This window comes from Myotis daubentonii, chromosome 7 (genome assembly GCF_963259705.1).
Source record: "Myotis daubentonii chromosome 7, mMyoDau2.1, whole genome shotgun sequence".
Classification (NCBI taxonomy): domain Eukaryota; kingdom Metazoa; phylum Chordata; class Mammalia; order Chiroptera; family Vespertilionidae; genus Myotis; species Myotis daubentonii.
In genome coordinates this window covers 9,126,347-9,152,408 of record NC_081846.1, presented here as the reverse complement: position 1 = coordinate 9,152,408, position 26,062 = coordinate 9,126,347, and the positions used below count along the sequence as shown (strand labels likewise).

The following is a 26,062-nucleotide window of genomic DNA, read 5'->3' as shown; positions in this document are numbered from 1 at the left end:
TGCAAGAGGGGGTATTCAGTATGTCTTGGAAAATGTCTATGAAGTTTACATAAAAGTTTGCCTAAAAGCCTTTTAAACACCTTATGAGCGCTAAGTTCAACGTCAAAGGCCTTGAGTTCAAATCTCAGCCTGACGTTAGCCTGTCAAGGGCCCTGGAAGAGGCCTCGGGAAGCCTGGAGGTTCAATTCTCTCGTGTTTTCTTTCAGATGAAACTCTGACTGACATGTCCACAGGTCCCAGCCCAGTAGGAAAGGCTCTCGGGCCTCTGGAACCAAATCACCCCTCCTAACATTCTTGCTCACGAGCTGGCCAGCCTCACACCCCTGGACTCAGTTTCCCCACTTGTACCATCAAGGGTTTGAACTGTGTTCTTCAAGCTTCCCCAACAGCTTTGAAACGCTCCAGCTCTGAGATGTGCTAGACATTTCAATGTTGATGGAAAACAGCTTGTGATTTTTCAATCTTGTCAGTTACTGTAAATTTAAATAAAAAACATCTGGGGGCAGCATAGGCTGCCTCTCCGTCACTACTGCTGCAGTTATGTGACATTTGTTATCCCGGCCCAGCTCCAAACTCCTCGAAGCTCAAGCCTGTTGTAGGCAGAGGCTCAGCACTGAGCACCCTACTTTACCTCCACCCCCAATGTGGGGCTCGTTCTGTCCCCTCCAAGCTTAGCCCTCCCTCGTTCAAGCTGCCCAGTCCCAGGCTGCACGTTTCTTCAAACATGACCTAAAACACCTTTGTTTCCTTCCCTTTTTAAACAGTAAGAGATATGAGTTGTGTGGCTGGTCTGAATAGAAAGATTCTGACTCTGGGGCAGAAAAGGGAGATGATGAATAAGTTAAGTGGGATGTTTCCCCTGAAGATCCCATAGCAGCCTTGGCTTTTACACACAGGAAGCGAGGCAAGTCAGTTCCACATACCTGGCCTATGTCAAGGGCTGGATTAATACTGCAGCCAACATCCATGACGATGTCTGTCCTGATGTTCTAATAATTAAAAAAAAAGTTAGAATGTTTACTGTGACGAACACAGCACAGGGAGGGAATGCTGAGAGATAGTCCTGTCAGGGTGGCGTGGCTATAGAACCTTTCTTTGGGAATGCAGACTGGTGCAGCCACTATGGAAGACAGTATGGAGTTTCCTTAAAAAACTGAAAATGGAACTCCCATTTGACCCTGTGATCTCACTTCTAGGAATATATCCCAAGAAACCAGAAACACCAATCAGAAAGGATATATGCACCCCTATGTTCATAGCAGCACAATTCACCATAGCTAAGATCTGGAAACAGCCTAAGTGCCCATCAGTAGATGAATGGATTAGAAAACTGTGGTACATCTACACGATGGAATACTATGCTGCTCTAAAAAGGAAGGAACTCTTACCATTTGCAACGGCATGGATGGAACTGGAGAGCATTATGCTAAGTGAAATAAGCCAGTCAATAAAGGAAAAATACCACATGATCTCACTCATTCATGGACAATAGAGACCATTATAAACTTTTGAACAATAACAGATACAGAGGCAGAGCTGCCTCAAACAGATTGTTAAACTGCAGCGGGAAGGCCGGGGAGGGTTGGGGGGCAGGAGGTAGGGGGGTAAGAGATCAACTAAAGGACTTGTATGCATGCATATAAGCATAACACTGGGGAATAGGGGAGGCTAGGGGACTGTCTAGGGCGGGGGGATAAAATGGACACATATGTAATACCCTTTGTAATACTTTAAGCAATAAAAAAATAAAAATTAAAAAAAAACAACAAAAAAAACACCTTTCTTTGGGCCACATTATACTTCAGAAGAAAGAGGCAACATTGTATGTTACCATGTGTATTATGTATGAATTTCCGAGTTCTACAAATACTCTTCACCCGCTTAAACACTGATTATTTTTATTGGAAACAATAGGAGAGGAAAATATTGACTTGGCTTTGATTCCAGCTGAGTGATGTAACATACTGAGCTCAATCCAGTGCATGACATGAGACACGACACAGAAAACAGAAAACAGAAAACCTCTGTGGCCCTCGTGGTCCTCATTGCGAAACTTTGTGGTAACTATACAACCCAACACCCAACTGGCTGCTTGCTATTTCCCGAATCACAGAATTCAGGGTGCATCAGCAAAAAAAATCTTTCAGTGATTATCTGCTGTTCTAGATTTTTCATTTTTAGAGCTGAAGAGACAGTAAATCTAACATTGAAACTTGGTGACTAAAAATTCTCCAGTAACCTACCAAGGAGGAGCCCGGCTGCTGGCACACCTGGGCTCTCCAGCGAGCCTGCACCGCCTCTGATGGGACATAGTGGCTTCATAATGGGAATGGCAAACGGATTCTACTCATAACTAATAATGGGACGAAGGAAACCCAAGAGTGTCCTTCTTTGAAGAGGGAGTTTCATCTGACATTTTTCTTATGAAAATCAGTGATCTGGAATGTTCCACTATAATAAAACATCAGGCCCTCGTCTCTCTTATTTAAAGACACAATGAAGTGTAAAGTTCTCTTTGACATCAGGCAGTAAGGCTGGCCGTCCATCGGAGGGGAGGGGAGGTGCTCTCAAGTCTGCCTTGTGAGTGAGGCTTTTACTTTCAAAGCTGTGGAGTTACAGGACTTACAGGGCTGGAGAGAGTGGCTTTAGGTTGTGGCTGCCAGCCTTCAAGATGGCCCTAAATGACCCCCACACCTTGGTATCATAAGGATGAAGCCTTCTTCTAGTTCCTTCTGACATTTTACCAGGATTGGTTTATGTGACCAATAGGATATGGCAGAAGTAATCGTATGTCACCTCAATATCAGGCTATAAAAGACTGTGGCTTCTGTCTTGTTAGCAGAGTATGGGTGCTTATGACTTGGCACCCATATGATGGCATTTCACCAAAGTGGTCACGGTTGCCAGTTGTCCCCACAGTCTACATGGAAGCCCCCTGTAGGCTGTGTTCCTACTTGAAGTGGCTTCTTTCCTTAGTCCATTAAAGGGCCAGGGAAGTAAAGAAGAGAGGCCACTGGTTGTTTTCCATGGGAGCAATCATAGCACCAAGGAAACTGCTGGGCTTCTATTTTCCTCTGATAATACAGAGAATTGTCTTTAGGCCAAATTCCTGGTGCTTCTGTGGTGCTCAGTAGAGGGGTATGTGGGATTGAGATGCATCCAGCGTGCAGCCTGGAGACCCTCCCCATCGGTACTGACCTTATGAGCGCCTGTCAGGCAGTCTATTTCAACCTCGGAACAGGCGACTCCGTAAACAAAGTATTCGAAGGGATGGCCTTCGCCTGTCTCCCAGTTCATGTTTGACTCGTAACCCCTGGAGGAAAGAGAATGCTTGAGGAGTGTTGTTATTAGAGCTGAGCTCGATTTGTATGTCCTGCAAACCAGATGAGTAGACATGTGCAATGATGTGCCTGCACATACATGCAATAAATATGTTGCATAAATCAGTATTTACTTTCTCCTAATTAAATTTGTTTTGCCTGATAAAAACATCCAATTGTTCCCTACCAATGACTCCACAAGCCTGGAAGTTAACTGCTGACTGTATGGTTATCTACCCCATTGCTTTGAGCTAATATTGGCTCAGATAATCCTACTGTCATCAGATTGGGGAATGTCACCTGCTTCTTACACAACACACTACTTCAAAGGTTCACACTGACCTGCTTATTTGTCTTTCTGGCCCCAGGATTTAGCCTCCTGTGTGAGGGATAAGGTACCTAGGCTATCTCTCTCTTGCTTTGAGAATACTCCAATCTCCCACCATCAACTCATCTTTAAGGACACCAAATGAATGACCACCTTCAACCTATCTTTAAGGACACCAAGTGAATGTCTGGTGAAAGAGAGTAAGAGCCAGCAGCTTTCCAGGACTCCCTACCCTTTTCTCCTGCTTCCCTAACCTGAAGGTGGCCATTAAAAATGCTTCCAGTGCTTGTTCTCCATAGCCAGACAGTGCCTGGGACTCCCAGGACAACTGGCAAGGTGCCCAAATCAGGTCAGCCTGCTCTCTGATGGCTTCCACTCTCCATTTGAATAATCAGATAAAGTGTTTTCCAAAGCACGTGAGTTCCACTTTTTCCACATCTTGATAACACAGTTATTGTCACATTTCTGATCTTTTGCCAAGCTGGAAAGTGTCAATGCTGTTTATCTTATTATGGATTTGATTGCATTTTTTTTCACCTTTGTTTTTGAACTTAAGGAATATACTGAGTTTTCAACAAAAGGTCAGCCACTGCTGTAGGTTCCTGTCAGTGCCTTTCACTAGCTCCAGAGAACCCTCTAGAACTACCCAGTTGGATTCGAACCATCGATTCAGCTGTATTGTATTTGTGGGCCTATTTCCCCCAACAACAGCCTTTCTGGACATTTGGATTAAGTGGCAGCCAAATGTTCTTGATTACAGCGGGTCACTAGAAGGTACAGTTGGTGCCACAGCTGCAAGCAGAAGCGAAACACTTCCTCCATATGCCCCTGCCGCTTCCCAGAGCCGAGACAGAAAGAACGGGTTACCTGAAGTACCCGGTGGCCGAGAGGCTGATGCTTTCGTCGAAAGCCGCCTGCGCCTGTGGAAAGAGGGGGTCGGGACACAATAAGGGTGTTTCAATCAGAATCACTGGAAACTTCCATTTTAACTGCAGTATGCTACATAAAGCTCTCAGGGGTCACAACTAGGAAGAACCAACATTAATTTATTCCTCTCGGCATCCTCCTCCTCCGCCTGCATGTGTGGTTCACTGGTTGTGGTCCCAGCACCTGTTCAATGTATGTCACTGTCATCAATGATGCCACGGCATGCTACACGTACAGCCTGGACTGTGCTGGGCAGCACATATTCTGCTCATAAAGACTCTCGCTCAGTCATCTGGAAAGACTAAGCCTATTAACACAGAACATTTCAGGAAACAATGGGTGGTTGCATGTTTCATTTTAACATCATATATCCGTAACAGTCATAGGGGAGAGGTAATCTTGTGCTGAATTGTACCATTTGAAGCAAACATTCTCCTGACTTTGCAGCGCACACAGGTGACTAATAGATGGGAAAATGGGGGGTTAGGTCCAAGTCCCCAAGTCTGAGAAAGAAAATAGGAGAAGTGCAACAGACAGCAGAAAGTGGGCTGAATGGCAGCACTGCCCAGTGGTGGAGGACTCAGCCTCTTGCCCTGCATCTCACCACAGTGCCATGGCGTTTCTCCAACCAGACTCCTCAGCCTTCCGGGACCAGGCAGCACAGGCAAGAGGGCAGAATAAATATTCCCCAAAGGGACTGAGTGCTCCCATAAATATGAATTATAGAGCGAGTCCTAACTCTATGGACTAGAAGAAACCATTTCTAAGTAAGACTTGCCAAACGTTATTTCCTCCAGACCCACGCTTCTAATGTGGCATGCTAGAGCCGTCATCATGGCACACACTCCAGCCTTTATTGATATCCATTCCATGTCATCTGGTGCTTTAGAACCTATTACTCTGAAAAATTTGCTGGTTGAATGGGTGTTTTCCCTTCCAACTACATCACACATAGATCAAAGGAAGCAGTTAAATATTTCCATTCCATTTCAACTATTGGTTGAGTATATAGCCAATGGCTTGCTTTCCTATTTCTAAATAAGTGTTCACATGGTTTTTAGTTTTATAGAAGGAGAACTGGGAAGTGTTTTCTTCCCATTTTAGGAACAGTGGCACCCAAAGAAGGAGAACAAACAGATTTACAGCTATTATCTAGAAAACACCTTAATTCTTGCTTAAAGTAGGAGTTCTGATAGGAAGTACCACCAGTAATTTTGTAATCACTATGTGTGGTGTCAGATGAGTACTGAATTTATCAAGATAATCACTTTGTAAGTTATATAAATGTCAAATCATTATACTGTAAAAAAGTTTATACTATATGATTTCATTTTTATAAAACTGTAGGCAAAGCAAATTGATCTCTCGTAACAAAAAGCAGATCAATATGTTTGGGGATGGTGGGGGGGGGGCGCATGGGAGGAAGGGATAAGTGAGGATGGAGCACAAATGAACACTTCCCATCTTTTGCGGGTGATGGGTATGTTCACTCTCTTAACTGTGGTGATGGTTACATATATGTACACATATATCAAAACTTATCAAGTTGTACACTTTAAATGTGTGCAGTTTATTGTAGGTCAATTATACCTCAGTAAAGATATTTAAAACAAAAATAATAAATATATTAAAGCATTTTAAAAGAGTTCTAGACAAAAACCATCTTTTTCTCTGATAGAAGATTTTCTCAGATGTAAGTTCTTCCATCATCCTGTGATATGATTTCCCTGTGCCAAGAGCCCAAGGGCCTCTGCTTACCCTACGTAACTACAGCACCTCTTAAAATGCTCTTTCTACTGATATTCAGTGCATACATATCCCTTTCACTCCCCCCTCTTTCATTCTAACATAAAACACAAAGTGATTCTCACCCAGTCCTTCCAAGTGCCTCGAGGATTCTTGCTGATGATGGGTTCCAGGCGCTTTAGGAGAGTTTGGCAAGCATCCTAGGGATTATTTTTTAGTTAAAATTATAATCATAATTCCACGCAAACACCAGTATCAACACCGCATGACATGTGCCCTTACACAGGCTTATTTAAGAGGCCCAAGGAACACAGAGAAGGAAGAGACCCATCTCGTAAGAGGTGATGTGACAGGTCTCCCAGGGGTGGGCTGAAAAACTGCTGGTGAACCACTCATCACTGTTTTTAAGCACAGCCTGGTCAGGTTTACTCTGTGGCAGCATGAAACCAGGTGGAAGGCAATATAACCGGGGCGCAGAAAGAGCCCGCAGTGGCCGGGGCCGGGGCTGTGGTCTGAACCCAGCAGCCGTGTTAGCAAATCAGGGCGGTAGAGATGTCTCCACAGAGACGTTTTTGCGTAGAATGGAAATGACCTGAACACCAGTGAGATGTCAGGAGTGAGCGAGGAGAAGAGGTGGTGTTTCCAGCTCAGAGTGCCTGGTGCTGCACCACTGAGACGGGGAAGGACTTTCCACCGAGAGGGTGTGGGGAGGGAATAAGAGCTGGATTAATTCCTAACATCTTCTGAGTGCCACCTGCGTGTTGGTCCTGATGGAGCTAATGATCTGGATGGCACAGCAATGACCTTACCTTTACTGCCAGCCCGTTGAGATCCGCCACCACGGAGCCCCCGGAGATGTTCGCATTGGGGACGGTTTCTGTGCTTGTCCCACGCAGGTGGACATTGGACAGTGGCATCCTTAACTCACGACTGGCCACCTGGATTTTAGAAGAGAGTTGTTTTTTCTCCAAATACTTTGGTGAGTCACAGGCTCATGCACATGCCCACAGGGTAGCACTGGCGGGAAGCCCTGATTCGCCCACTGGGGACCGGTGGGCAGACGCACAGATTCTTCCAGCCGCACAAAGTTCCTCCGTACGAAAACCCGGGGCTAGTCTGGACCCCAAGTCCTGTGCACATGTTCTTTGTCCCTGACTGTCTCATGTGCAATGGTGTCAGGAAGAGGAAGCAAGGCCGCGATAGGAAGAAGTGCTTTATGTCTTTGTCATCATGAAATCAACACCGGTGAGGCCTGACGCTGCACTCTGTAAAACTGTAGGAGAGCCGACCTTCTCAGAGTGGCGATGCCCTCCCCACATTCCCAGAGAGGCTGCAGGAAAGAGCACTTCTGAGAAGGAACAGTGGCCTCGTTAAAGCAGCAGCACCAACGCGATCTCAAAGGAGATGTTGCCAGGACTGCTGGCCTGCACAGGACTTAGCTGGCCGCTGTGTTCTTCCTTCGTTTCTAGTGCTCGGAGGCAAAATCATATTACTAACTGCAGCTCATTTAAAATTCTCCTCTTTCCTGCAAGCAGAATAGCTGAATAGAATTTGCTCATAGCTGTGACAAGGCCATGGTCATAGGGAGTCCTGCTATACCACTGACTTTCAGAAGATCGTCTACATGAAATGCATCTGCTCAGACATAAAGGTCTGGTGGCCCATTGAAGAAAACACCAAAGTCTCACCTCCCAAATAGGCAAAGATATGACAAGACAGTTCTCAAGTGACTGATTATATGAGAGAAAATGCATAGTCAACATTTCTCTACTCAGAAAAAAATGCAAATTAAAGCAATAATGAGGTACAATCATTCACCTATCAATTTATCTACAATTTTAAAACAGCCCATAGCATATAATGTTGGTTAGTGGTGTAATGAGATGGCTACATTCTGGAAAACAAGTTAGTAATATGTGCCCAATGATTTAAGGCACACTCTGTGACCAGTAATTCCATTTCTGAGAACCTATTCTAAGAAAACAGTCACTGACTTGATCACAGGCTTATGTAAAAATATTCACGGAAATGTTCACCCATCAGGGAAGGTTCAAAAAATTATATAGATAACCCCATGCAACCATTACAAGTCATGAGGGCAAAGGCTTCTAATGCCAGGAAGCAGGGCTCACTCTGTGGAAGGACAGGTGAAAAACCAGGGTACAAAAGCCTATACACAGCATCTTGGCAATTTTTGGAAAAAGAAAAAAGTCAAGCCCAGCCGGCGTGGCTCAGTGGTTGAGCATCGACCTCTGAACCAGGAGGTCACAATTCAATTCCCGGTCGGGGCACATGTCCAGGTTGTGGGCTGAAGGCCCAGTGTGGGGTGTGCAGGGAGCAGCCGATCAATTATTTTCTCTCAGCATTAATGTTTCCCTCTCTCTCCCTTTCCCTTCCTTTCTGAAATCAATGAAAAATATATTTTTTTTGAAAAATCAAGATGGAAAAGGGCTCAAAAACAGTAATTATTGCTAAATGATGGAATTGTGTAGGATCTTCTAAAAAAGAATTATTTGCCTCTTACAAATATCTTACAACCTCTGTTATTACTGGTATGATTAGCAAAATCGAAACAGTACCTAAAAATTAATCTAAAGTAAAAAAGCCATGAGAAAACTGGTAAAGTTTGATTAGAAATATCACATGTGATTTATAGTATCCGTTTTTAGAGTCCTTACTATGAAAAAGCCAGAAATTGTGTGGCACATCAGAATTTACGCATCTTTCTATTTTTCCAGCAAAGGTTTAAAAAAGACAACTCACTTGTTCTTATGTCCAAAGGAAAGCGGCCAAATACCACAGAGCCTTGTTCAGCAATGAGACAACTCAAGACTCTTCTGCCGCCTCCTTGTAAGAGGGTCTGTTACAAACTGGATGGTTAACCCAGCTTCTGCTTGTAGCTTCATCGCGGAAGTGGACAAAGCTAAAGTCCCCTCTCCTTTTGACTTTGGAACCGAGAATGTGCACCCGTGGTTTCTCTCTCAGGCACACCCCACTTCACCCAGTGATCTGCGTCCTTACCTGAATCATTTTCGTGTGGACCCCTTGCCCCATTTCAATTCCTCCGTGAGTCACCAGCACAGACCCATCTAGATAAATGTGAACCAGGGCAGCAGCCTAAGCAAAAAAAATACAAACAGCTTCCATGATCTTTCGACTGATATTATCATATGTTTGTCAATGAAAACATTTTCCCCGGAAATGATCTCTTCCCTTCCATCACAGGCCAAAATATACATAGACGCTTTTCCTGGGCACTTTTCGCGTCACCCTGAGAGCACTGAGCAAAGCCAGGGCAACGCTGGGGCCCCCCATGGTCACCCACGAGAGGCCGGAGTGTTGCTGGGTAGCTTCGAGTCTGGGGCAGGACCCTGCTCCTTGAGCTACTATGTCCTCAGTGGGACATTTGAGGTTACTGGTTGGTACCTTTTAAGGTAACTTTTAGGAATACTCTGCGCCAGGCTCCATCCCAGGACACTGGGAAGACAGAGGTTACTTAGCTACCGTGTGTCCTTCGGTGTTCACGGTTAGGAATGAAATATGATGCAGGTGAGGTGTGCTTGACCCCTCCCCTGTGGGGAGCACAGGGCGACTTCTGCTCAGGGATCCCCCAACATGGGTGGGGCGATGATATAGGTTTGGGGGAGGGGTTGTCAGTTTTAACAAGCAAAGTTAAATGTAGATAGAGGAAGAGGGAGAATTATTATTTATGTGAACACATAGTCCCACCGGTTGTAGGTTGCTATAGAGAAGCAAACATGAAAATCCAAGTAAGATGAAACAGATAATTTTCTCACTGCAAAGTGAGCTAAGCCCACTCTAACTCTTCTTGGCACAGCATTTCGGAGCTTCAGTTGAAAGGGAACCTGGAAGCGATCTTATCTAGCTGTACAGCTCCTCGCAGTGATCCAGAAGGAACCAAACTGCTCACAGAATTAAAGGCGGCTGCAATCGGAAACATCCCAACTCTAAGCTAAACATGTTTTATAATTAACTAGAATATGCCGTCTTGCAAGTCCGCTCATGCTAAACCAGGGACTATGGAGATGGCGCAGGAAACTGCAGAAAACAGGGCAGCATTCTCAGGCTGCGTCTCCAGTGTAAGAGCAATATTAACGCGCACGGTTTTAAGAAAGGCCCCTCGCGCTGTGCTTCAGCAAGGCCTGCGAGGCACCCCATGCAGCGGCTCCACTGGTGTGGGCTGCAGCTGCCGGGGTACCAGTACCATAGAGCTCTATCGGCGGGTGTCTTAGCCTCTAAGCTTCGGTCAGAGTGGCACAGTTATCTAGGATTTGTAAAGGTGGGCCTTCAGAAAATTCTGTAACAAGCTAACTTCCATCTAATAAAGCTAAAATCTGAGTAAGGCTTTCTGACTCACTGAGATGACTTCTAAACAAACCCTAAACCAAAGTCGGCAGACTCACATGTCAATCACCAGATACATCCAAGGAAATGACTGCATTCCTGGGCCCATTCTCTGCCCCGGGAGTGCCTCCGTAGCCACCAGCCAGCCACAGGCCACACGTGGAGAACTGCCTCTTTATTGGTGTCCAAAGGCCCGCATTACTCCAGCGAATGGCAAGCAGAAGCCTCTACTATTCCAAATAAGACACTCTAGTCACCTGGTCCCAGTGCAAACTAGGGAAGTATGGGGAAATAGGGACCCGGGCTACCCTTTCTCTGAGGACAAAGGCACATACCTTCCCAGCCCAGGGGAGAATTTCAGAGCCTTCAGGAAGGCATGGTAACCAGCCCAGGGCCTTGGGAAGATGCAGCAGAGTGTGCTGTACTGTCTGTTGACACACCGTCCCTGGAAACACTGTTTTCTGCTCCTGGCCATTTATTCTCAAAATAATAAAGACAAGGCATGGCTTCCTCTACAGAGAGCCCAGAGCTGGCTGCCTGGGGGCATGCATGGGGTGCCAGCTGGTGCTGCGGCAGTGACTGCTCCGGGCTCCCTTCTATGGTGCCTCCCTGTCCTCTGCTAGAACATGAGCCCCTGAAGGAAGAACCTGGGGCATCCCTTGGAATTCAGCACAGCCTCTCACGCCCAGCGAGCGCTCAGTAAAGGTTTGATAAGTGAATTTGCAACAGCACAGCCACTCTATCTGCTTCTTGAGCTTGTGGGCTCCGTGTTTGTGTCCTTGGCTCCGCTGGCATGTCAGATGTGGCGAGTGAAGTTCGCAGCTGGCGCCTGAGGCTGAGGGACAATGGCAGCAGGTGGCGCCTCTCTCACACTGTGTGGCCTGCTGGCAGCGGCGCTCTGCCCACGGGCCCAGGGCAGTGTTCCTATCAGGGGCTGCCAAGTTCCTGGTTCCAAGTGCCGCTGTGGTCTCCTGGAGCCGTTTCAAATGTCAAATTTGGTTCCGTGAAATGGCACCACCGGATGGTTCACTGTGAGCCCCACAAAAGACAATTCCACGGAGCTTCACCCACGCAATCGGCACAACTGGAGAGCTAGAACAGACGGCTCTGCAGGATAAACTGGGGACTGCGTCGGCGACATTTAAATCTTCGAGCAGTGACTGCCGGTGTTGGTGAGACACTTGGTTTGATCCCACAGATCCCCAAATGTCTGAGCCATTCAAACATGTGAGTTCCTACTCTGCGCCAGGCTCCATCCCAGGACACTGGGAAGACAGAGGTTACTTAGCTACCGTGTGTCCCTCGGTGTTCACGGTTCGGAATGAAATACGATGCAGGTGAGGTGTGCTTGGCCCCTCCACTGTGGGGAGCACAGGGCGACTTCTGCTCAGGCAGGCGGCGTGGAAGGATAAGGCATCCCTGCGTCCCCTCTCCCCCAGTCCTGAAGTCCGATCCCTGCTCTGTCACTCACTGACTGCATGTCCTTGGGCCAGAGAGCGAACCTCGATGGGCGCAGTTTGTAAAATACGATCACAGCTACCCAACAGACAGGGGCTCAGCCAAGTGGGAAATTACAAATCATTCAGCCTCGGGCCTTACACACAGAAGGGGTTCGAACATCACTTCTAGTTCCCTCCTGCTCGGTTGGCGCCAGAGTAGCCTTTCAGCATCTGGCACGGGGAAACAGCTCGGCTGCTCCCGATGCTGTGAGTCAGCCCTAAGCTAATGTTTTAAACATGGGCGCTGGTTAGTTTCCGGCGGGTGGGGGAAGGCCTGGTGGCGGGGCCAGCTTCTCGGTGGCCTTTGAGAATAAAGTTGTACTGGGGGCTGCTGTCTGGTTTCTTCCCAGCTGAGCTGAATCCCACCTCAGTTACCATGAAAAGGCTGAGAAAGCCCTGCTTCTGGCCCCGAGCCCTCCTCTCAGCGGCTGTGGGACCCGCGCAAGTTGTTTAAGCTCTGGGGCCTCCATTTCTCATCCCTGAGATAAGGCTACAAATCTTATAGGTTGATCTGAGGGTTGAATGCGATAAAAACAAAAAGAACTTATAAACGTAGTGGGTGCTGAGCCATCTCATTATTTTTTTAAACTAATTTTTTGAGAAATTCCTGATGAGGGAAATGAGACAGACCTGGTCCACCAGAGGCCAGATGTTAAGTGATGGCAACCATTAAGCAGAGACAGCTGCCATGCCTACCACAGCCTACAGCTCACGGCTCTTCCTACAACCCACAAACGAGGAGGCTGTTGTCCTGGGACCCCAGCCAGCCTGCACCAGGACAGCAGTCCAGACTGGCTGCCAGCTACCGGCGAATCAGTTTCCCCAAAACTGTGTACCAAGATTCCCTGCTCGCTACTCCTTTTCTAGTGGCACATTCCCCCTTTCCTTTCTTTTGAATAACCTTGTTTTTGTCTTTATTCCTCAAACCCCAGCCTCTTGACTGTCCCTCTCATCTGGGTAAATTGGGTGCAGATGACTAAATGACTCTGTGTTGGTTTTTGTCATCACAAACAGACAAGAGATGGTTCGGCTATAATAAGATCACCCCTTGTCATGTCACATTGCTCCTCTGGGCAAATCCAGCTACAATCAAAACTGCATGAAACGTTCTAATGATTACACCGAAGCTGAACCAGGAGGGGCAGGTGAACAGATGACTGTGGGGATGAGGGAAGGACCTTCCCGCCCACTTCTCTTGGCCTCCTCTACTCCCTGGCCTCCCAGCCTCACACTAGTGCCCCTCACAGCCCCAGCCCCATTTATTAGTATTCTGTCAGCACATCTGCCACATCTTCATCAGGCTTCAGGCAAAGGTGTGAATATTGCAAAGGGGTGACAATCGCATTGAGGGCTCTGCCATGTTATTCATATATATATATATATGCACACTAATAATAGAGGACTATGCAAAGTGTCCGGGACGCTGTCACATTAACAGTAATGACCGAACAGCAGGCTTCATGGGGCAACAAGGCCAGCAGGGGGGTTAGTGAGGGACGACCAAATGACTGAACAGCAGGTTTCATGGAGCAACCAGGCTTGCAGGGAGGGGTGCAGTTGGGGGCGACCAGGCTGGAAGGAAGGGCAGTTGGGGCGATCAGGCCAGCAGGCAGGTGAGCAGTTAGGAGCCAGCGGTCCTGGATTGTGAGAGGGATGTCCGACTGCCGGTTTAGGCCCTATCCCTAGGATCCCAAAGGGGTCCCAGATTGGAGAGGATGCAGGCTGGGCTGAGGGAACCGCCCCCCTCCCCCCAGTGCATGAATTTTGTGCACTGTGCCTCTAGAGTGTGTGTGTGTGTGTGTGTGTGTGTGTGTGTGAGTGTATGAAAATAGATAATAGGGTCCCACATCACAGCTATACAATGAGCAAGGAGAGACCAGTCCTTCTTCAGTAAGTTGCATTCAAGAAGGAAGAGATGGTAATAGTAAGTGGGATTTAACAACCAAGCAGGGAGTTTATTTAATCAATGAAAGAAATTAAACTATAAGAATAGATTTTTAGTCTTCCTCTTCACACTTTCAATGGCTATGAAGTGAATAAATTCCTAAAATTGTGTTCTAAAAATTCTTTAAATGATCTACTTATCATTTAGTTTACCCCTCAGCCTTGCAGCTGCCTGTTTCTACTTCACAGCCCAGAGAAACCGAATCACAGAGGGGCTGAAAGAAGAGTCTTGGCAGTCATTGGTCCCACCTTTGATTTTATATTGGAGCAATCTGGGGCTGAGGGAGTTGACTCAGCTGCTTCATACTAGGGCCAGGAGTAGAAACTGGGTCTCCCAATTTCCCAGGAGGGATGCTTGTCACCAATCCTGAGGATGTGGGCAAAGAAGCTCTGGTCTCTAGAGAAAAGCCAGTGTGCTTGAGCCCAACTTTGGTGACGTTTAGCGAGCAGATATTGCAGCCAGATGGCTAATTCACCTCCATGGAAAGCTTCCTGAACACCTTTTCATCTGTCTGTTTGGAGAACTGACCTGACCAGCAGCCCGGGAGCCAAGGCCGATAGGAAACTTCACGGGGACCATGGCCAGCCCCTTCTTCTTCCAGGAATTCTCCGAGTTGAATTTTTCCACAGCTGCTTTCCTCAGGGAGTAGGAAGACATGGCCATACAGTCTCTCCAACACTGGATCAGGTTCTTGGCATTAATCTCTTGTTTGTAGTGTGTTTGATCAATTTCCTTGTACATGTTTATCGTTCGGACCTATAAAAGGGAAGGAGATGAAAAAGATGGGGGTGAGGGGACTTGGCAGACGGACTCTCCCATCCACTGCCCTCCTAGTCAAAATCTGCTCCTCCTGTAAGGCCCAAACTGAGTTCAATGTACACCTCGTTGAAGCCTTTCCCAACATTTAACAGTCTCTTCTACTCAGAGCCTCTGTCAAATGTTAGCACTTCCATGCTGCCCATGCTGCTCTTATGTAAGTTAAGGGAAGGCATCCTTTTCTTGTGCTTCTCAAAGAACTCAACCCGGTGCAGGTACACTGTGGACTCTTCATTCTGGATGAATTATTGCTGAAGGGTAATCCCGCATTTAATTTCCAGGCTACATGATCTGCATGATTCAGATGACAGAGATGCCGTAGCAAGTTAAGATCACTTCCTTCCAAAAGGAAAATGTGAACGTTTGTTTACATAGAATCCATAACTGAGGTGAAAAACCAGTGAAAAGGTTCAACCCCAGCCTGTCTGAAGCACCGAGTAGAATTCTTCCCGAATTCCCAGAATTGGAGACAGACCCACAGCTGAACGAAAAGTCAAGTATGTCACATTCTCAGTTGAGAAAACTTGGCAGCTGAGGCCTCAAAGCTGAAAAGGGCCATTACGCACATCCAGTCTCCCCATCCTCCTAAAAAATTCCCGGATCATTATAAAAAGATCACTGGAAGTTAGTGAGCTGTGCCATTTTGGGCATGGCAGTGTTCTTTTTGTTTTTGTTTTTTAAATATATTTTTATTGATTTCAGAGAGGAAGGGAGAGGGAGAGAGAGATAGAAACATCAATAATGAGAGAGAATCATTGATTGGCTGCCTCCTGTAGGCCCCATACTGGGGACTGAGCCCGCAACCCAGGTATATGCCCTTGACCGGAATCAAACCCAGGACCCTTCAGTCTGCAGGTTGACACTCTGTCCACTGAGCCAAACCGGCTAAGGTTAAGGCAGTGTTTTTAAGGGTAGCTATTCTTTCCTTCAACTTCCCCAGGGGATGAAAGGCGGGCATTATCTGATGTTCTTCCCTAGCACTACCAAGTGTGACAGAGCATCGGGGAGAGAGGCTGTCGTCTGATGGCCAGGAAGGGTCTCCCACAAGTTCAAGAGACATGAAGATGGCTCCTGCCTATGGTCACAGGTTCTCAGGCTTCAGGGGAAAGGAATTATGGGCTTTCTAAGGATGGCTGCAGCATAGGGCACAGGGGCATGGGCATTAGGGGATGCCGCCTGAGGGGCCAGTTAAAGGGCAGGTGAGATTGAGCTCCCCGTCACAGAGGACTGTCGATTTTCAAGAGAACTGGAAGAAATGGAGCCCAGATACAAGACACTTGAGAAGTGGCTGCATCTAACCAAGGAGAGGACAGAGAGCTCACAGGGAGCAGTCCCATGGGCCGATGCTGCCTGTTTTCCTGGTCCTCCCTTCCTCCTGCCCCAACACTGCAGCATAAGACACAGGGAGAAGGGGCAGAGAGCACCGAGTTCCCCACCTAACTGCATGCCAGGACCCTGGGGGCAAGAGTTGCAGGGAAGGGAACAGAGCTGTTAATGACAGAGTTGAGACTGAGACTTGAAGAACTGAAAGGAGACCATTGTGGATGAAGGGACTGGAACTCAGTGACAGCTGCCTGTGACGCTGAAGGAGCGAGGAAAGAGGGGTGACAGAACCTGTCGGTAGCAATTACACACCAACCAACGGAGACTTCTCACTGAATGAGTTAGGATCCAATGCTCACTCTTCAATATCTCCTGGGCCCCAGGGTTTATTTTATGCTCTTGGTTAGAAAATGGTTGCAATAATACATCAGAAATATGATAATGTTTTAAAGGAGATTTTCTTGTTGTATTAAAACTTCTGATAGGGAAACCAAGATGGCGGCATAGGTAAACACCGGAGATTGCTGCCTCACACAACCACTTCAAAAATACAACTAAAAGACGGAACGGACATTACCCAGAACCACAGGAAGGCTGGCTGAGGGGAAATTCTACAACTAGAAGGAAAGAGAAAAGCATACCAAGACTCAGAGGAGGTGCAGTGCGGAAGTAAAATTCTAAGGTGCGGAGATGCGTGCAGAGTGGGCTGGCGGCTGAGGGCGTGGTTGTCTGTTTCAATCGGGAGGGAGTCTCAGGCTCTGAGCTCCAGATCCGGGCAAGTCTCTAGGGACCCAGACTCAAACGGGAGAAGTGGGACTGTCTGGCATCGGTCGGAACTCCAGGGCAGCTTTCTCTCCGAGGTTTGCAACGGTTGCTGGGACACTGAGAGGCAGAACCTCTGGGGACGGGACTGAGAGCAGCCATAACTGGTCCCTCCGCCCACCCTGTTGATCCTGTGGGACCTGCCCCACCCAAGCCCTGCACAGAGGCATTTGCCGGATAGCCTCAGGCAAAGGCTAGATTAGCACCTCCCTAGAGGACAGAAGTTCTCCCACTGCAGACACAGCTGATTCTCACAGCCAGTTGGCCTGGAGGTCAAATCCCCCCAGTATTACCTACAACAATCAAGGCTTAACTACAACAAGACTGCGCACAAAGACCACTAGGGGGTGCACCAAGAAAGCATAAAAAATGCGGAGACAAAGAAACAGGACACAAATGTCAGAAATGGAGGATATAGAGTTCAAAACCACACTTTTAAGGTCTCTCAAGAACTGTCTAGAAGCCGCTGATAAATTTAGTAAGGCCCTCGAAAAGACTGGTGAGACCACCGATAAATATAGTGAGATCCTCAAGAAATCTAATGAGACCCTCGATGTTATGATAAAGAACCAACTAGAAATTAAGCATACACTGACTGAAATAAAGAATATTATACAGACTCCCAACAGCAGACCAGAGGAGCGCAAGAATCAAGTCAAAGATTTGAAATGCGAAGAAGCAAAAAACACCCAACCGGAAAAGCAAAATGAAAAAAGAATCCAAAAATACGAAGATAGTGTAAGGAGCCTCTGGGACAGCTTCAAGCGTACCAACATCAGAATTATAGGGGTGCCAGAAGATGAGAGAGAGCAAGATATTGAAAACCTATTTGAAGAAATAATGACAGAAAACTTCTCCCACCTGGTGAAAGAAATAGACTTACAGGTCCAGGAAGCGCAGAGAACCCCAAACAAAAGGAATCCAAAGAGGACCACACCAAGACACATCATCATTAAAATGCCAAGAGCAAAAGACAAAGAGAGAAACTTAAAAGCAGCAAGAGAAAGAAAGTCAGTTACCTACAAGGGAATACCCATACGACTGTCAGCTGATTTCTCAACAGAAACTTTGCAGGCCAGAAGGGAGTGGCAAGAAATATTTAAAGTGATGAATACCAAGAGCCTACAACCAAGATTACTTTATCCAGCAAAGCTATCATTCAGAATTGAAGGTCAGATAAAGAGCTTCACAGATAAGGAAAAGCTAAAGGAGTTCATCACCACCAAACCAGTATTATATGAAATGCTGAAAGGTATCCTTTAAGAAGAGGAAAAAGAAGAAAAAGGTAAAGAGACAAATTATGAACAACAAATACACATCTATCAACAAGTGAATCTGAAAATCAAGTGAATAATCTGATGAACAGAATGATTTGGTGATTATAATAGAATCAGGGACATAGAAAGGGAATGGACTGACTATTCTTGGGAGGGAAAGGGGTGTGGGAGATGCAAGAAGAGACTGGACAAAAATCGTGCACCTATGGATGAGGACAGTGGGTGGGGAGTGAGGGCGAAGGGTGGGGTGGGAACTGGGAGGAGGGGTGTTATGGGGGGAAAAAAGAGGAACAAATGTAATAATCTGAACAATAAAGATTTAATTAAAAAAAAAACACAAAAAAACTTCTGATAGAATTTTGGGCCTTATGCCTGGAAGATACAGTAGTGATTAACCTTCTGAATTCCCCATTTTATAACCAAGAAAAATGAGTACAGGATTTTTATAAATTTTTTAATAAATCTTTTAATAAATTTTTAAATAAATCTTTTTATAAATTTTTAATAGATTTTTTAATAAATTTTTATTTATTGTTGACAGTATTACAGATGTCTCCCATTCTCTACCCCCTTTGCCCTGTCCCCAGGATTTTTGAGAAGCACCCTGAGTTGAACAAGGATCACTGAACTTGGGGTCCCCGGTGAGTTGGGTTACCCAGGGCAAATCACTTAGCACCAACAGGCCTCATACTCCTCAGCATGAATGACACCCCAGTGGCCCGCCTACCTTGAAAAGTCGGTATCTTTTGTATGTGGGACCAATTTAGTCTTACCTTCTCAGGGGACAAGCCACACTTGGCTGCCACATCCGTGATACAGGCTTCGGTGATCAGCCCTGCCTGTGGGAAGCCGAACCCACGCAAAGCCGTGTTGGGTGGCAGGTTGGTTCTGCACACCCACCCTCGGCAACGCAAGTTGGGGAACTTGTAAGCATTATCCAACTTCAGGAGTCCCATTTCCAGCACCTGGGGAAACCCAGAGTTGATGTAATGAGACCTTGTCCTCTGTCCCTGTTGTACCATCCTGAGAGCTCAGACCAAAAGCAGGCCAGAAATGTCCAGCCCCCTCTCCATCACATCAAACATGCTCAAACAGACCCAGAGCTCAACTTAAATGCATCTTTGCTGCAAGATAATATTTAGGGATTGGGTTAATTTTTCTTTTGAAATCATTTTTTATTTTCATATTTTACTAGTAGAGCAGATGCATTTTTTTTCCAGGTTTCAAACATTTCCAGAAGTCTGTGAAGCATGCATAGGCCCTAACCACTGAATCCATAGAATGTACTGAATATAAATCATATCCTAGAAAACAGGAAAAAAATGTTTGGGCATTTGGTTGAACACATTGGTTCTCAATGAGGGGCAATTTGGCCCTCTTTCCCCCTGGGACACTTGGCTGTGTCAGGAGACATCTTTGGTTGCTAGGACTGGAGGGTAGCTGTGCCACTGAAATCTGCTGGGTAGAGGCCAAAATACCGCTAAGCATCCTACAATGCACAGGACAGGCTCCCCCCCAAAGAATTATCCAGTCCCATGTGTCAGTAGGGCTGAGGTCTAATGCTTGCACCTGGGGAAAGAGCTGGGAGTACAGGAAACATGGAGATGGCACACAGGTGCAGACTTACCAATATCTTCGGGCTCACAGTGGGGCACCAATATCATGTGGCTCTCCCTGCAATGAGGGTCTTTATGCTTTCATAATGAAATATATGTGGCTATTGGAAAATTTCTAGATTAAACCGTTTTATATAACACTTTCCAGAATGTAAACTTGCTCCTTAAAACACTTACAAATAATGACTCGTCCAGGGAGGCACCTCCATTGCCATAGTGCTCCATGTCCAGGGCCAGGATTCTGCCGTCCTTCATGAACCCCGCCTGCGGAAAGAGACTTGGCCTCTGACACGCGTGTGGGGGCCGAGTCTAAGTGTGCTCTGTCACTTGTGAAAAGCTTCATGACATTGGATTCAGTAATGATTGCTTGGATATGATGCCAAAAGCAGAGGCAGCAAAAGAAAAAATGGATAAGCTGGATGACAACAAAATTTAAAAATTTTATATATCAAGGACACAATCAACAGGGTGAAAAGATAACCCAGAGAGTGGGATAAAATATTTGTCAATCATATATCAGGATGTATAAAGAACTAACATTCAGGATGTATAAAGAACTAATTCAACACAACAGCAAAACAACAAACAAGCTGATTAAAAAATGGACAAATAAACTTCTTCCTTATAAAGCAAAATCATAATTATTTTCTGCTATGGAAAATTTTCTGGGACAGTTCTACAATAATACCCTGATATACCTAAAAATGAAGAACCTGTTGGCAAATCATTATAATTTCACGTAACACTGTTGTTATAGGAATCATTCTATTTTTACCTCTTTTTATAGGTGAGAATAGTATGCTTATCAGAGCTACTTTCATGGACTTATATACTCATATTTTTTTCCAGTTATTCTCTCTGGATCAGCCAGTACCAGCCAGCACTTTTCACAAATTGTCATCTATGGGCTAAGCAGCAAAGTCCCAATCTTAGCAGCCATTAACCAGCAATTAGCACAAGAAATAGACAGTTAAACAGAAGCTCAGTTACTAGTAGTTTGCTCATTGTTATTCCCCATTACAGAGGAGCCAGGTGCTGCCTCTTCACTTAGGGAACGTTACAACATGAGTAAACATACAACATGAATCCTCCCTCCCTTCTACTCACTTTGTACTTCCCAAGGTAAGGGTGGCGGCCCGCGGTTATTAACATGTCTTCTCCCCGCTCCAGGATGCAGCGGACTGCACGGCCATGTCTAACACAGACAAAATCGAGAGAGGTAGATACCACATAGGTATCGCCCAGGGTTTATGTAACCCCTGTGACAGCTTGAGTGGCATCCAAGCTGACAGAGCAGAGCTACTCCCTGAGCCCAGGCTGTGCCCATCTCAAGTGTACACGGTCGGTCAGGGCACCGTGGCTGGCATTCACTGCTTATGGGAGGGGGGCTCTGGGGTGCTCCACAGTATTGCTCTGGGGGTACTTCCCCCTGTGCCAACAACCTCCGCCAGAGGCAAAGAGTTCAAAGACCGGTTTCCAATGGAGACACTCAGGTGGTGTGATTGCCAAGGGCTCCCCGAGGGGACAGGTCTGGAATCAAGGCCTTTTTGTGTCATGGGATAGAGGACCTGACCTATACTCTCAGCACAAAAAGGGAGCCTTCTAGGAGAACCTGCTCAAAGACAATTCCTAGGGAAATATTTTGAGATTCTTGAAGGAAAATGGTAATTTAAACAAAGGTAAGCATAACAAAAGCAGAACCTCCATTTAAGTCAAGGGAACACACACACACATGCACATGCACATGTACACGCACACGCACATGCACACACGCATGCTAAGGATAAGTAAGCTCCACCCTTTCAGGACCTGTATTTAGTATGTCTACTGTGGTTTTTATTCTTTTCAGTAATTGATTCTCATTTTGGTTCTTTTAGTATATAGCTTGACAATATAAGATAAAAGAGTTGTAATAACTGGTATAGTGTCTGTGATTTTAAATAATCTTCACCCTGGTTCTTTCTCTATAATCCTGATATTGCTAATATTCAGCACAGCCTCATTTAATTTTTAGTCTATTTAGCAGGTTTGCTCCACTTACTTGTTTGCTGCAAATGCGGTGATGGCTGCCATGACACCAGTCTTAAATCCCTTCCCCCCGAATGCTCCGCCAACACGCTTTACATGACACATGACCTTGTTCGCCGGCAGCTTCAAGACCGAAGCAACGATGTCCTGGGAATGATAACAGTTCTCATTAATCTAACCCACCAGTAGCAAGGGAGGTGGGACAGCCCTTCCACGTTTTGATCCTATAATGTACATGATACACGAACTGTGTGGTTATACTAAGTAACAGGACACTTTCCAATGACCTAGGCATGCATCCATGCTCATCTTAGTGGGGTTTGGCTACAGTGACATTGCCAAAACTATCATTAATATTAAGTAGTCCGTTCAGTAGCAATGAGATATTTCTGTGCTGATAATATTTTACCAATTTTCCCTATGAACTATACCCAAAGAATCCTTTCACACTGATCCCTGGGGATATGGTTCCCGAAGCAGTGAGGTTTTTGCGGCGTTCTAAACCTCGTTCAGGTCGGGCCTTCCCCTGCACTCTACCCCTCTCCACTGGGAAGTGCTCTCTTCTCGCCTTCTGTTTGGATTATTGCTGTAGTTGGCCAGTAAGTCTTCCCTGGATGCAGGTCTTGCTCTTTTTTACATCCTAATGTTTAGAGGTCATATAATCTTCACAACTCATTTTTTTCCCCCTGTATCTTTTTTTTAATTAAATCTTCATTGTTCAGATTATTACATTTGTTCCTCTTTTAACCCCCCATAACTCCCCTCCTCCCAGTTCCCACCCCACCCTCCGCCCTCACTCCCCACCCACTGTCCTCATCCATAGGTGCACGATTTTTGTCCAGTCTCTTCTTGCATCTCCCACACCCCTTTCCCTCCCAAGAATAGTCAGTCCATTCCCTTTCTATGTCCCTGATTCTATTATAATCACCAAATCATTCTGTTCATCAGATTATTCACTTGATTTTCAGATTCACTTGTTGATAGATGTGTATTTGTTGTTCATAATTTGTATCTTTACCTTTTTCTTCTTTTTCCTCTTCTTAAAGGATACCTTTCAGCATTTCATATAATACTGGTTTGGTGGTGATGAACTCCTTTAGCTTTTCCTTATCTGTGAAGCTCTTTATCTGACCTTCAGTTCTGAATGATAGCTTTTCTGGATAAAGTAATCTTGGTTGAAGGTTCTTGGTATTCATCACTTTGAATATTTCTTGCCATTCCCTTCTGGCCTGCAAAGTTTCTGTTGAGAAATCAGCTGACAGTCGTATGGGTATTCCCTTGTAGGTAACTGACTTTCTTTCTCTTGCTGCTTTTAAGTTTCTCTCTTTGTCTTTTGCTCTTGGCATTTTAATGATGATGTGTCTTGGTGTGGTCCTCTTTGGATTCATTTTGTTTGGGGTTCTCTGCGCTTCCTGGACCTGTAAGTCTATTTCTTTCACCAGGTGGGGGAAGTTTTCTGTCATTATTTCTTCAAATAGGTTTTCAATATCTTGCTCTCTCTCATCTTCTGGCACCCCTATAATTCTGATGTTGGTACGCTTGAAGCTGTCCCAGAGGCTCCTTACACTATCTTCGTATTTTCGGATTCTTTTTTCATTTTGCTTTTCCAGTTGGGTGTTTTTTGCTTCTTCGCATTTCAAATCTTTGCCTTGATTCTTGTGCTCCTCTGGTCTGCTGTTGGGAGTCTGTATAGTATTCGTTATTTCAGTCCATGTATGCTTAATTTCTAGTTGGTTCTTTATCATAACATCGAGGGTCTCATTAGTTTTCTTAAGGATCTCACTACATTTATCGGTGGCTTCTAGACAGTTCTTAAGAGACCCTAAAAGTGTGGTTCTGAACTCAATATCCTCCATTGACAGTTTTGTCCTGTTTCTTTGTCTCCGCATTTTTTATGCTTTCTTGGTACACCCCCTAGTGGTCTTTGTGCGCAGTCTTGTTGCCTTTAAGCCTTGATTGTTGTTGGCAATACCAGGGGTGATTTGACCTCCAGGCTAACTGGCTATGAGAGCCCGCTGTGTCTGCAGTGGGAGAGCTTCTGTGCTGGATCTCTAGGGCGGTGCTAATCTAGCGTTTGCCTGAGGCTATCCGGCAAATGGCTCTGCGCAGGGCTTGGGCGGGGCGGGTCCCTGGGGATCTACAAGGCGGCAGAGCAAGCAGTTATGGCTGCTCTCAGTTCCGTCCCTAGGGGCTCTGCCTCACAGAGTCCCAGCAACCGCTGCAAACCTCGGAGAGAAAGCTGCCTTCGAGTTCCGACCGAAGCCAGACAGTCCCGCTTCTCCCGTTTGAGTCTGGGTCCCTAGAGACTCACAGGGATCTGGAGCTCAGAGTCTGAAACTCCCTCCCAATTGAAAACAACAACTGCGCCCTCCGCCGCCAGCCTGCTCCGCACGCGCATGCGCGCGTGCGCGCACTCCACACCTGAGTATTTCACTTCAGCACTGCGCCTCCTCTGAGTCTGGGTATGATATTCTCTTTCCTCCTAGTTGTAGAATTTCCACTCAGCCAGCCTTCCTGTGGTTCTGGATGATGTCCGTTCCGTCTTTAGTTGTTTTTTGAAGTGGTTGTTCGAGGCAGCAATCTCCGGCGTTAACCTATGCCGCCATCTTGGTTTCTCCAAAAACCCACAACTCATTTTTACAGCTAGGGAGCCCAAAAGGGATGAAGTGAGGGGCCCAACATCACATAGGAAGTGAGGAGCAGAACAGGACTAGAATGGAGTTTGCTTGACCCTTCTTAGTGTTCCACCTTTTACAGGCCTTCTTCTCCACATTCCCACATTCCACTTGCTCTGTAACAACACTGCTCTGGTAACAACACTACTGAATCAGGACCCCTCTGCTTTTCTCCCCTTACTTTCACCATGATACTTAAACTAGCCACCTCTAAGGGGCATCCTCCACCCCAGCTTGGGCGGTCCTTGTATTACCCCTCCTGTTTTACATGCATGCTGCCTGGCATATAGGCAATAAGTGTTTGCAGAAGGGGCAGATGAGAGAATGGATGAATGAATGAATGAATGAATGAATGGATGGATGAGTGGTATTTGATCTTGGTGTGAAATTGCCTGGAAATGGCATCTCTTCTCACCATCTAGACCAAGAATGGGGAGTGTTCGGCCCTCAGGCCCTATAAGTCCCCAGAAATCATTTGGTCTGGTCATGCCAAGGCATTAGGGGTGAATTAAATAAATGTTTGACTAAATACAGCAGGCTAATTTTTAAGTCGGTAATTTTGTATGGCCTGAGAATGATGTTATAAATATCCAAATGGCCCTTGGCAGAAAAAAATGGTTCCCCACCCCAGATCTAGACAAACCTCATTCTCAGTATACATCCAAACTTAAGACTTCACCGCCAGGGGACTTTCGGGATAATTCTAGCTCTTAGCAGCCCCTGTTCTCTTAGTTCTTCCACATACTAGTATGTAAATTAGCAGATTTACATCAGGTTGCACTCTCCTCAACATGCTTTCCTAACTGCTTCATGTGACTTTGGAGGGCAGGCCTTCCTCTTTTTTCTTTCTTCTAGTTTTATTGAGAAATAATTAACATATACCACTGTGTAAGTTTAAGGCGGAAAGCATGATGACTTGATTTACATATATTGTAAAATGATTACCAAATAGGTTTAGTTAACATTCATGATCTCATAGATACAATAGAAAAAAATTCTCCTCAAGAGGATAACTCTTAGGATTTACTCTCTTAACAACTTTCCTACATTATCATTCAACAGTTTAAGTGATAGTCATCACTTCTTTTGTATTCTTAATAGTGTCAAGAGTATAGCAAAAGAGCCCTAGCTGGTTTGGCTCAGTGGATAGAGCATCAGCCTTCGGACCAAAGGTTCCTGTTTGATTCTGGTCAAGGGTCAAGGGCACCTACCTCGGTTGCAGGTTCCTCCGCAGGGTCAAGGGCACCTACCCCGGTTGCAGGAGCTGGGCCCTGATAGGGGCGTGTGCAGGAGGCAACCAATCAATATGTTTCTCTCACATCGATATTTCTCTGTCTTTTCCTCTCTCTTCCACTCTCTGAATATCAATGGAAAA

General features: G+C 45.9%; 1 protein-coding gene across 1 annotated transcript in view; it reads right to left on the bottom strand.

The window, feature by feature from the left end:
* The window catches only part of AOX1 (aldehyde oxidase 1), a 73,679-nt gene that overhangs the window by 4,631 nt on the left and 42,986 nt on the right, over positions 1 to 26,062 (bottom strand). Inside the window, exons 22-32 of the mRNA XM_059702692.1 lie at positions 22,026 to 22,159; positions 21,092 to 21,179; positions 20,162 to 20,248; positions 19,142 to 19,333; positions 14,659 to 14,886; positions 9,343 to 9,438; positions 7,131 to 7,259; positions 6,447 to 6,521; positions 4,516 to 4,568; positions 3,199 to 3,313; positions 924 to 989 (exon numbers count right to left, since the gene is read on the bottom strand). Of these exons, the coding sequence (XP_059558675.1) occupies positions 924 to 989; positions 3,199 to 3,313; positions 4,516 to 4,568; positions 6,447 to 6,521; positions 7,131 to 7,259; positions 9,343 to 9,438; positions 14,659 to 14,886; positions 19,142 to 19,333; positions 20,162 to 20,248; positions 21,092 to 21,179; positions 22,026 to 22,159 (1,263 nt within the window). The remainder of the gene's footprint in view (positions 1 to 923; positions 990 to 3,198; positions 3,314 to 4,515; positions 4,569 to 6,446; positions 6,522 to 7,130; positions 7,260 to 9,342; positions 9,439 to 14,658; positions 14,887 to 19,141; positions 19,334 to 20,161; positions 20,249 to 21,091; positions 21,180 to 22,025; positions 22,160 to 26,062) is intronic.